At 39.3% G+C, this 13489-nt stretch overlaps 1 protein-coding gene across 5 annotated transcripts in view; it reads right to left on the minus strand.

The window, feature by feature from the left end:
* Window positions 1-13489, minus strand: part of FBXL20 (F-box and leucine rich repeat protein 20) — a 96859-nt gene that overhangs the window by 34546 nt on the left and 48824 nt on the right. For all 5 annotated transcript variants that reach the window (XM_059046527.2, XM_059046526.2, XM_067020505.1 and 2 more), the window contains exon 3: window positions 2468-2522. In XM_059046527.2, the coding sequence (XP_058902510.1) occupies window positions 2468-2522 (55 nt within the window). The remainder of the gene's footprint in view (window positions 1-2467; window positions 2523-13489) is intronic.

The following is a 13489-nucleotide window of genomic DNA, read 5'->3' on the forward strand; positions in this document are numbered from 1 at the left end:
TACTTTATTCTCCAAGTAGATTATCTCATAAATGAGTGGGTACAGAAATTAGTAGCTACGAAAGATCTTACGTTAGCGGGCTGGGGAAAGAACAGGTTGTGGTAAGCATCATAGCCGGAAACTGTTTTCTAAGTTGAGTTTCCAATCTCAAAATGAGATAATCCAGCTAATGAAAAGCAAGTCTGTTACTCTATCCCTCAACTAGGAATGAGGTGAGTGTGAAACCAAAGAAAGAAGACGGCACTCTGAATGTAGTGTGTTCAATACATATGCCATGTTCAATAAAAATATGCTATTCATAGCATCATTTGTTTGGACCCAAAACTGTGATATGGTGACCTGGGATTACAAAAGACACTATCATTTCTCAGAATACATGACAGAGACTTAATGCTTTCCTCATTACCAATTTGCTCACTCAGGCATGTTTTTCAATTGGTCATCTTTCCCTTCAACTTGATTCAGTGGTAGTTTTAAACACTGAACACTGAACGTTTTAAGACTTCTCATACATTTCTTTAATTACCTAAAGGGAGGCAAGAAAGCTTCCAAGATTTTCAACCTTTCAGGATAAGGTGAAAAATGACTCCACTAAGAGTTAACCTTTTGCGGATTGTTCTGTATTTTAATCAGAAAGCCTTTAAACGTTTTCCCTACTAAGTTTAAAGTGTAAACAAAAGTCTTAACACTGTTAAGTTATAAACTTAGAATATTATCTCTTACTACAACAATTCAAAACACAGATTCGATACTGAAATTCTAAAATGGAAATTAAAGATACACTTATAAGCCCCAGGTAACTATCACACAATCAGTAAGAAAGATGTCAGGGGTATGAGGGTAAACAAAGTTATTATTATAGAAATCTTTAAGGTTTTCTCAGGATTTCAATGTTACTTTTCTTCTTGTGGTTTCATATTTTTTCCAACAGTTTCTTAAATGGCTCCATGGGAGACAAGAGATAAAACTTTTAAAGATCATATGTTTACTAGATTCTTGGGCTAACTGTATCTCTGATTTGATACTTCTCATTTCCTTATACTACTTTCTTCAGCAAGCAGGACACATGCTAAAGTGAGACTAAAATTAGGAATGACAGGTTCCTCTCTAGAGTTTTTGTTGTTTATTTTTTAAAAGCAAATTAACTAAATACTTCAAGTACAGAGAATAACAGGCTAACTACCGATGTTGCAATTGTACAGATTTAATGAAAATTGGCATTGTGCTTCCTTTTAAGTTAAAACACATTAAGAAGGAAGAGGAAACTGAACATGAAAACAATTAAAACTCATTCAAATCAACATTCTTGAGATGAGACTCTGCAACCAAACAGGTTAAGACATTGGTCTGGGAATTTTGTTTCTCAATGATGACCTCAGCTTCATATGGAGACAAAAAAGAAACCCCACTCATTTGTACCAGCCATGACTAGGGCAACCACTCAGGTACCAGGAACAGAACTGTCATGAATAGAAATCATCAAAATATGCCTGACTGTTTCCTAAATAGCTGAGATACAGATTTAGTATGGCTTTTAGGATGTAGAAATTATATTAAAGTTAGCAAGATGAGGTGGATTTTCTATGGCAAGTTTTGGGTTTTTTTTGTTTTTTTTTTTTTAAAGGGAATTGGTGATGGAAATTTGAAGGAAAACCTGGGTCCACTTACAGAGATAACCACAATACTCTGATGCTGAGTATTGTGATATAACTGTATTACATACTCAGCACCTAGGACTATACCTGGTACATAGTAGGTTCTCAATAAGTATTTGTTAAACATCAAAAAGCCACTGTCCAGTTTATAAAAAGATGATAACTGTAGGTACTCATTCATTTTATTAATTATTATATATCTGTATTACAAAAGAGACTATGAATGACTCATAAAGCAATTTTCCCACAACAGAGATTCTACTCTTAATATTAGTAGCAGCAATAAGATTATGTTTCACTGTTTTGTCATAGTAATGTCAATTGACAAAAATGGATAAGTAAGCGTAATGCAGAAACTGACTCTGAGAATGAAATTTGGTTTGCTCTACAATTTCTTAAAAATTAAATTCTAGCTATAACCTTTCGAGAAAAAAATATAGGGAGATATCAAGAGCCTTCCATGTATGTACATAAAATGAATAAGGGAAACATAATGAAACACTATATTATTACAGTTCTGAGTAAAGCCTATTCTTTTAATTTGCATGTTTAGTGCTTTTTCCTTGAAAATGTTTCTTCTGTTTGTATTATACAAATAGTCAAGAATTTCAAAAAATTAAAGTTAGAGATAGAACATATAGTAGAATTCCACTGTAGAATTAACATGGGTTTGGGTATCCCATGGGTGAAACCACAACCTTGGAAACATAACATACAACTACCATCCGAAGTAAATAGTTGGCCTACTACAGAAGCTGATTATCATTAATGTCAGGAAGGGATGCTCTTGTAATCATGTCAGCCATTCTTACCCTGGAGACCTGAGCACAGCGACACAAGGTAACAACATCCAGAAAAGAAAATATCCTAAAAAGAGATGGAGGAAAACTTTATTATATGATGAATTAGGTTCTCTTGATTTTTGCTTATAAATAATTGGCGATGTTAACACATGCACAAAAAGGCAGATGTTCTTTACACAGTAACACAAAAAGCTGGGGCAATTTACAATACTGCCCATAAAAATGTAGGGGGAAAAGGTAATCTTTTACTTGATAATGTACGTGTAAGTACCATAACAAGTTCATTTATTCACATCAAAGGATGATAAAATATTTCTGATACTTTTTTAAGTAAAAAAACAATTTCCACATTCTGGTTATCAAAAGAAATAGGCTAGGGGACGGTTATCTTTGTAAAGAATTTTACAGCTATGAAGGAAAAAAGATAAAATATTGGTAAAACCTAAAAACGAGCAACTATAAAATGTTAAATATCTATATATTTAATTCCAATCTGGGAAATTATAAAACTCAGTTAACACATCAATGTCAGGAAACACCACATACAATTCTTCTCAGTCTTAGAGAGGCTAAATATTTATTTTGTAGCGTTATTATTTGAAATAATTAATGTGCTTAAAGGATGATAACTCTCTATACCATAAGCCACCTGTAAAAACAGGTCAGAGCATCCTGGGAATAAAGTGAACGGGTTACTTGTGCTTACAGTTCTCCTTACTCATGAACACCCTTAAAGATCATTTTGATCTGAATAACAAGTAAAGCTCTTGTGCAGGTGGCAAAAGGTACAATACAGCATGTACTTTAAAGATGATATTCCTTGAGATAGCTGGAGTGTTACAAAATGGAGGTCAGGAAGCATTAATCTGGAGACAAATGAAAGCTACACTTTCCATTCCACTATTACTCTGAGTTAGCTTAATAGAGCAAAATTTTGTTAGTGATTAGAGGCTGTCAATCACATTTTAGAACTTGGAATAAACTGAGTTAATAATTACATCAGACAAAGTTATATGCATTTTGTAAATAAAGTTTTTTGAAACTCTTTAAAATTTGGGGGCTTCCTTGGTGGCGCAGTGGTTGAGAGTCCGCCTGCCGATGCAGGTGACGCGGGTTCGTGCCCCGGTCCGGGAAGATCCCACATGCCGCGGAGCGGCTGGGCCCGTGAGCCATGGCCGCTGAGCCTGCGTGTCTGGAGCCTGTGCTCCGCAACGGGAGAGGCCACAACAGTGAGAGGCCCGCGTACCGAAAAAAAAAATAATAATAATAATTTGGGGGTAATATACATAACATAGAACTTACCATTCAACCACTTTTAAGGGTATAGTTCAGGGGCATTTAAGTACATTCACACTGTTGTGCCACCACCACCACCATCCGTCTCCAGCAGAACTTTCTCATCTTCCCAAACTGAAACTCTGGACACAGTAAACAATGACTCCCCATTTCCCTCTCCCCCAGCTGCTGGCAACCACCACTCTACTTTCGTTCTTTATGAATTTGGCTACTCCAGGTACTTCATATGAGTGGAATCATGGTATTTGCCCTTTTGTGACGGGCTTATTTCATTTAGCACCAATGTCTTCAAGGCCCATCCAGGTTGTAACATGTAGTATCAGAGTTTCCTTCCTTTTTAAAGCTGAATAATATTTTCTTCCTTTTTAAAGCTGTATACCACATTTTCTATATCTGTCCATAGATGGAAACGTTGAATGCCTTTCTTATTCCCTTGAGGTGGACTTGCTACCACCCTGATGGCTCTCTTTAATAAAATAAATTTTGAATGGCGGAGGAGGAACCAAGTTGGTGGAGTAGAAGGATGTGCTCTCACTCCCTCTTGCGAGAACACCAGAATCACAGCTAGCTGCTGGACAATCATCGACATGAAGACACTGGAACTCACCAAAAAAGATACCCCATATCCAAAGACAAAGGAGAAGCCACAATGAGATGGTAGGAGGGGCGCAACCACAGTAAAATCAAATCCCATAACTGCTGGGTAGGTGACTCACAGACTGGAGAACACTTATACCACAGAAATCCACCCACTGGAGTGAAGGTTCTGAGCCCCACGTCAGGCTTCCCAACCTGGGGGTCTGGCAACGGGAGGAGGAATTCCTAGAGAATCAGACTTTGAAGCCTAGTGGGAATTGACTGCAGGACTTTGACAGGACTGGGGGAAACAGAGACTCCACTCTTGGAGGGCACACACAAAGTAGTGTGCACATCAGGACCCAGGGGAAGGAGCAGTGACCCCAGGGGAGACTGAACCAGACCCACCTGCTAGTGTTGGAGGTTCTCCTGCAGAGGTGGGGGGTGGCTGTGGCTCACCGTGGGGACAAGGACACTGGCAGCAGAAGTTCTGGGAAGTACTCCTTGGCGTGAGCACTCCCAGAGTCTGCCATTAGCCCCACCAAAGAGCCCAGATAGGCTCCAGTGTTGGGTTGCCTCAGGCCAAACAACCAGCAGGGAGGGAACCCTGCCCCACCCATCAACAGTCAAGTGGACTAAAGTTTTACTGAGCTCTGCCCACCAGAGCAACAGTCAGCTCTACCCACCACCAGTCCCTCCCATCAGGAAACTTACACAAGCTTCTTAGATAGCCTCATCCACCAGAGGGCAGACAGCAGAAGCAAGAAGAACTACAATCCTGCAGCCTGTGGAACAAAAACCACATTCACAGAAAGATAGGCAAGATGAAAAGGCAGAGGGCTATGTACCAGATGAAGGAACAAGATAAAACCCCAGAAAAAAACCTAAATGAAGTGGAGATAGGCAACCTTCCAGAAAAAGAATTCAGAATAATGATAGTGAAGATGATCCAGGACCTCGGAAAAAAAATGGAGGCAAAGATCAAGAAGATGAAAGAAATGTTTAACAAAGATCTAGAAGAAGTAAAGAACAAACAAACAGAGATGAACAATACAATAACTGAAATGAAAACTACACTAGAAGGAATCAATAGCAGAATAACTGAGGCAGAAGAAAGGATAAGTGACCTGGAAGACAGAATGGTGGAATTCACTGCTGTGAAACAGAATAAAGAAAAAAGAATGAAAAGAAATGAAGACAGCCTAAGAGACCCCTGGGACAACATTAAATGCCAATAACATTCACGTTATAGGGGTCCCAGAAGGAGAAGAGAGAGAGAAAGGACCAGAGAAAATATTTGAAGAGATTATAGTCAAAAACTTCCCTAACATGGGAAAGGAAATAGCCACCCAAGTCCAGGAAGCACAGCGAGTCCCATACAGGATAAACCTAAGGAGAAACACGCCAAGACACATAGTAATCAAGTTGGCAAAAATTAAAGACAAAGAAAAATTATTGAAAGCAGCGAGGGAAAAACGACAAACAACATACAAGGGAACTTGTATGTTATAAGGTTAACAGCCGATTTCTCAGCAGAAACTCTATAAGCCATAAGGGAGTGGCAAGATATACTTAAACTGATGAAAGGGAAGAAACTACAACCAAGATTACTCTACCTGGCAAGGATCTCATTCAGATTCGATGGAGAAATCAAAAGCTTTACAGACAAGCAAAAGCTTGGCCCCTGCTCGCCACAACTAGAGAAAGCCCAGGCACAGAAACGGCGACCCAACACAGCCAAAAATAAATAAATAAATAAATAAAAATTTAAAAAAATTAAAAAAAAAAGAAATCTTCCAACAAGCAAAAGTCCAGGACCAGATGGCTTCACAGGTGAATTCTATCAAACATTTAGAGAAGAGCTAACACCCATCCTTCTCAAACTCTTCCAAAAAATTGCAGAGGAAGGAATACTCCCAAACTCATTCTCTGAAGCCATGATCACCCTGATACCAAAACCAGACAAAGATACTACAAAAAAAGAAAACTACAGACCAATATTACTGATGAATATAGATGCAAAAATCCTCAACAAAATACTAGCAAACAGAATCCAGCAACACATTAACAGGCTCATACACCATGATCAAGTGGGATTTATCCCAGGGATGCAAGGATTCTTCAATATATGCAAATCAATCAATGTGATATACCATATTAACAAATTGAAGAATAAAAACCATATGATCATCTCAATAGATGCAGATAAAGCTTTTGACAAAATTCAACACCGATTTATGATAAAAACTCTCCAGAAAGTGCACATAGAGAGAACCTACTTCAACATAATAAAGGCCATATATGACAAACCCACAGCAAACATCATTCTCAATGGAGAAAAACTGAAAGCATTTCCTCTAAGATCAGGAACAAGACAAGGATGTCCACTCTCATCACTATTATTCAACATAGTTTTGGAAGTCCTAGCCACGGAAATCAGAGAAGAAAAAGAAATAAAAGGAATACATATTGGAAAAGAGGAAGTAAAACTGTCAGTGTTTGCAGATGACATGATACTATACATAGAGAATCCTAAAGATGCCACCAGAAAACTACTAGAGCTAATCAATGAGTGTGGTAAAGTTGCAGGATACAAATTTAATGCACAGAAACTTCTGGCATTCCTATACACTAATGATGAAAAATCTGAAAGAGAAATTAAGGAAACACTCTCATTTACCATTGCAACAAAAAGAATAAAATACCTAGGAATAAACCTACCTAGGGAGACAAAAGACCTGTTTGCAGAAAACTATAAGACACTGATGAAAGAAATTAAAGATGATACAAACAGATGGAGAGATATACCATGTTCTTCTATTGAAAGAATCAATATTGTGAAAATTACTATACTACCCAAAGCAATCTACAGATTCAATGCAATCCCTATCAAATTACCAATGGCATTTTTTACAGAACGAGAACAAAAAATCTTAAAATTTGTATGGAGACACAAAAGACCCCGAATAGCCAAAGCAGTCTTGAGGGAAAAAAACGGAGCTGGAGGAATCAGACTCCCTGACTTCAGACTGTACTACAAAGCTACAGTAATCAAGACAATATGGTACTGGCAGAAAAACAGAAACATAGATTGATGGAACAAGATAGAAAGCCCAGAGATAAACCCATGCACCTATGGTCAACTAATCTATGACAAAGGAGGCAAGGATATACAATGGAGAAAACACAGTCTCTTCAATAAGTGGTGATGGGAAAACTGTACAGCTACATGTAAAAGAATGAAATTAGAACACTCCCTAACACCATACACAAAAATAAACTCAAAATGGATTAAAGACCTAAATGTAAGACCGGACACTATAAAACTCTTAGAGGAAAACATAGGAAGAACACTCTTTGACATAAATCACAACAAGATCTTTTTTGATCCACCTCCTAGAGTAATGGAAATAAAAACAAAAATAAACAAATTGGACCTAATGAAACTTCAAAGCTTTTGCACAGCAAAGGAAACCATAAACAAGACGAAAAGACAACCCTCAGAATGGGAGAAAATATTTGCAGATGAATCAACGGACAAAGGATTAATCTCCAAAATATACAAACAGCTCATGCAGCTCAATATTAAAGAAACAAACAACCCAATCCAAAAATGAGCAGAAGCCCTAAACAGACATTTCTCCAAAGAAGACATACAGGTGGCCAAGAAGCACATGAAAAGCTGCTCAACATCACTAATTATTAGAGAAATGCAAATCAAAACTATATTGAGGTATCACCTCACACCAGTCAGAATGGGCATCATCGGAAAATCTACAAACAACAAATGCTGGAGAGGGTGTGGAGAAAAGGGAAACCTCTTGCACTGTTGGTAGGAATGTAAATTGATACAGCCACTATGGAGAACATTATGGAGGTTCCTTAAAAAACTAAAAATAGGGCTTCCCTGGTGGCACAGTGGTTGAGAGTCCGCCTGCTGATGAAGGGGACACGGGATCGTGCCCCGGTCTGGGAAGATCCCACATGCTGCGGAGCAGCTAGGCCCGTGAGCCATGGCTGCTGAGCCTGCGTGTCTGGAGCCTGTGCTCCGCAACGGGAGAGGCCACAACAGTGAGAGGCCACCGCAAAAAACAAAAACAAACAAACAAACAAAACCTAAAAATAGAATTAACATATATGATCCAGCAATCCCACTACTGGGCATATACCCAGAAAAACCATAATTCAAAAAGTCACATGCACCCCAATGTTCATTGCAGCACTATTTACAATAGCCAGGGCATGGGGCTTCCCTGGTGGCACAGTGGTTGAGAATCCGCCTGCCAATGCAGGGGACACGGGTTCGTGACCGGGTCCGGGAAGATCCCACATGCTGCAGAGCGGCTGGGCCCGTGAGCCATGGCTGCTGAACCTGCGCGTCTGGAGCCTGTGCTCCGCAATGGGAGAGACCACAACAGTGAGAGGTCCGCGTACCACAAAAAAAAAAAAAAAAAAAAAAAAAAAAGGGCATGGAAGCAACCTAAATGCCCATTGACAGATGAATGGATAAAGAAGTTGTGGTACATATATACAATGGAATATTACTCAGCCATAAAAAGGAACGAAATTGAGTCATTTGTTGAGACGTGGATGGATCTAGAGATTGTCATACAGAGTGAAGTAAGTCAGAATGAGAAAAACAAATATCGTATATTAACACATGTATGTGGAACCTAGAAAAATGGTACAGATGAACCGGTTTGCAGGGAAGAAGTTGAGAAACAGATGTAGAGAACAAACGTATGAACACCAAGGGAGGAAAACCGCGGGGGCTTGGGGATAGTGGTGTGCTGAACTGGGTGATTGGGATTGACATGTATACACTGATGTGTATTAAACTGATGACTAATAAGAAACTGCTGTATAAAAAAATAAATAAAATAAAATTCAAAAAATAAATAAATAAAATCAAATAAAATAAATTTCCCATCTTTTAAAATACTGATTACAAATCATTCCCAAATAAATATATATACCCCCAGGTACCGCAATTCCTAAAACAGTGAATTTATCTAATGCAACAAACCTTCTTACACTGCTTAAATGCTGCTGCTTTTTCCTGTCATCCACTGTATAGTGCCTTTATGTGGAGCTTCATAGTCTAAAGATCCTGTTTCTGCCAAACTACCACTAATCCCTGAGCAATCTGTATAAATATAATATTACACATGGCAGGGGCACAGGAGAGAAATTTTAGATAATGATCCTAGTTAGACTTTAGTAAACTTTCAACAGATAGATTCTTTACAAAATAAAGATGGACATGAAACCTCAGGCTAGAGGTCAAATGCAGACCTAGGAGACTCTCTGAAGCACATGCCCCAACGATCATAATTTCACTCTTAGAATGTACTGCATGGGGTTCTTAATGTAAAAATTCCCATAAGTTGGCTTTTCACCTGGGTTTGACATTAAGGTACATTAAAAAGAGAGAGAGAAGACAAATACAGTCGCTGTGCTCCTCTATCAAGCAATAAGAGCTTGGACTCTCCACTCCTGATTTGGCTCCCTGGTATGTGATAAGCCCCTGTGCTTAAATCCCCTCTACCACTCCACAAGCAGTCTGTCTAAATATCTGCTATTATTTAGTAGCTTTTGACTTCTATTTAATCTACATACTTGACAATAGAGACAATTACCTTTAGAAACCCAAATATAAGGATTGATGATGGGATAAGCTGCCAGAGTTTTAGTTACAGTGATTGGGGTGGGGTGGGTGGGGATGGAGGATGGAGAGGAGGAGGTTCACAGTGAACATTTATTCTTCTAAATATGGTAACATTAACTTAAATAAAAAACATCACTATAAGTATGTATTTGTAGGATAAATCAAGGGGAAATGACAGTGACATTTCTATATGATAGGCCAGGACAGTAAAACATTATACTTAGAAGCTTCCTGCTTTTCATCATCTTCAGGCTTGGTACCTTACACTTTAACCCTTTACATAATTCCTTCTTGAGGATACCTATTATCCATAACCAGAATGGTTATGATCAAAGAGATAAGAAAACTGACGCAGAATGAAAGGTCTGTTATTGTTGAAGGATCCTGCTTGACTGCTTCAGTAAAAGTCCTCCCTCCTTCTCTTTTTTTTTTTTTTTTTTTTTTTTTTTGCCGTATGCGGGCCTCTCACTGTTGTGGCCTCTCCCATTGCGGAGCACAGGCTCCGGACGCGCAGGCCCAGCGGCCATGGCTCACGGGCCCAGTCGCTCCGCGGCATGTGGGATCTTCCCGGACCGGGGCACGAACCCGTGTCTCCTGCATCGGCAGGCGGACTCTCAACCGCTGCGCCACCAGGGAAGCCCCCTCCTTCTCTTATCAACAGATTGTTGAAAAAACTGGCCTAGCTTTGAGGCAAAGTGGGCCTCACCTTCCCCATTCACGCAAAAAGACTTTGGCCAGGTTTCTGAGGCATGATGTGGAAGAGGATGGGGTCTAATTATCAATAAATCTATTGTTGTATAAAAAAAAGGAAGGAAGGGAGGGAGGGAGGAAGGAAGGAAGGGAGGAGGTAAGGAAGGAAGGAAGGAAGGAAGGACCCCAAACCCTTAATACTAGATTCTTGGAGAAGGTGCAGCTGGCTGTTAAAGTAAATACCGAGAGTAGATTTAGGGATATGGTTACCCATGGTATTGGTTCTGCAAAAAAGATTTACTCCCAACTTCCTTTGGCTTCACAGTCTTATGACAAAAATCCCAAACCTTCTTGAGCAATACCTCTTTATATAGTTCTGTTTATTAAATAAATTTAAAAAGCATAGCATAATCCTGGAGAAGGTATAACAAAATAAGTAATTCCATTCATATCATGGGGATATCTATGGGCACGACTCTTTGGGAGAGTAGTTCAATAGTACCCATTTAAATAAAAAACACAGGGCTTTGGTGGGGGTGCAGAGGTTAAGAATCCGCCTGCCGGGGCTTCCTTGGTGGCGTAGTGGTTGAGAATCTGCCTGCCAATGCAGGGGACATGGGTTCAAGCCCTGGTCCGGGAAGATCCCACATGCCATGGAGCAACTGGGCCCGTGAGCCACAACTACTGCGCCTGCGCGTCTGGAGCCTGTGCTCCGCAACAATAGAGGCCGCAACAGTGAGAGGCCCGCGCACTACAATGAAGAGTGGCCCCCGCTCACCGCAACTAGAGGAAGCCCTCTCACAGAAACGAAGACCCAACACAACCATAAATAAATAAATAAGTAAATGAATGAATGAATGAATAGGAAAATAAGTAAGTAAATAAAAAATCCGCCTGCCAATGCAGGGGACACGGGTTCGAGCCCTGGTTTGGGAAGATCCCACATGCCACGGAGCAACTAAGCCCGTGCACCACAACTACTGCGCCTGCGCTGTAGAGCCGGCGAGCCACAACTACTGAACCCGCATGACACAACTACTGAAGCCCGCGTGCCTAGAGCCCGTGCTCTGCAATAGAGAAGCCACCACGATAAGAAGCCCGTGCACCGCAAAGAAGAGTAGTCCCTGCTAGCCGCAACTCGAGAAAGCCCGCGCACAGCAACGAAGACCCAACAGGGCCAAAACTAAAATAAATTTTAAAAATAAACAAAATAAAATAAAATAAAAAACACAGACACTACATCCTGTAGAATCAAAAGTATGAGTAAAGATAGTTATCAGAATGTTTATGGCAGCATTATTTGAAATATCAAAAAGTTAGAAAATGACCTTAATATACATCAATTAAAAAGTGCTTAAATATATTATGGTACAAAAAAAAATTTGCACCTTGCAGCCATTTAAAAGAATGAGACAGAGCTACATGAACGGACCTAAAAAGATGTCAATGATTATTAAATGACAGAAACAAAAACAAGTTGTAGAACAGTTTTTACATGTTTTCATTTTTGAAAAATATAAAATAGGTACACATGAACACATGAATGTAAGCATTGTGCATATTATATATCTAAATATAAGAGGATATATGTTAGCTTTGTGGGGAAAGTAGGCTTTTTGCGGGGGGTGTTGAGAAAGCAGGAACAAGGAAGCCATTTGTTTATGATTTTTCATTTTTTTAAAAAAGTGTTGGGCTCATGAGTGATTTATATTTGTTAAAACATTTTTTTAAGGCACTAGATGCAGATCTTTGGCCACATGAATGTTAAAGCCTGCTCTGAATGTAGAATTCTGATACTTGTCTACTGTCTGACAGAAACTATACGATATTTTCAAAGTTGCAAACCTATTCCTCATGAGATCATCGGTTTTCAGGACTTGTTCATTAAAACTATATGCTAGTGTCTTTGTTAGCAGACTACAGATGTAGGTTTACCAGGCTCCTGTTTTACTGGGCTGTATCGTCTTTGTTGTAGTGGCTGGACACTCAACTAAAAATGGGTGGTCTACTACTATGCGAGGGAAATGGAACATGAGTAAAGTCTCTGCCTCCAAAGAAGCAAAAATGCAGATATGCCAGGTGAAAAAAAAAAAAAAGAATCCTGTGGAATATAATTTACATTCTAGGAAAGGGAAAATGTGTTTCTCATCATTGGCATTCTTGAAAATGCTCCTGACATATGGATGAGTGAAAAACACAGGTTGAATAAGAGCATGATGCCATTTAAGACAACTGATAAGAGGACTTCAGGTATAATTATGACATTACTGTAATTAACCATGACCTTGTGAAGAATTCTGCCAAAATCAACGTATGCTACCTGTAGCTATAATGGACTTATTTGAGTTCGACTCTTTAGACAAGAATGAGTTGTTATATATTAAGTTAAAAAAGCTCTCTGTACTTGCTTAGTTATTAATGTGAACACAAAGATGACATCTTCCATGTTACTAAGTGAATCAAAGCTGGTAGACATAATCTGCTAGATCAGATAATTTTCAACCTCCTAAGTCAGGGCTGTGCTTTGGTCCCCCATTCCTTTTAAACTTGAACAGCGATGCAAAATCACTTTTAAATAAACCAGATGCACAACCCAGGCCATAAAGGAGAGAAAACTAAGTCTCCTATTCATTTTTTTTAAATTGCATTTATTTATTTATTTATTTATTTATTTTTGGCTGTGTTGGGTCTTAGTTTCTATGAGAGGGCTTTCTCTAGTTGCGATGAGTGGGGGCCACTCTTCATCGCGGTGCGCGGGCCTCTCACTGTCGTGGCCTCTCTTGTTGCAGAGCACAAGCTCC

Source organism: Kogia breviceps, chromosome 19 (assembly GCF_026419965.1).
Source record: "Kogia breviceps isolate mKogBre1 chromosome 19, mKogBre1 haplotype 1, whole genome shotgun sequence".
NCBI lineage: Eukaryota > Metazoa > Chordata > Mammalia > Artiodactyla > Physeteridae > Kogia > Kogia breviceps.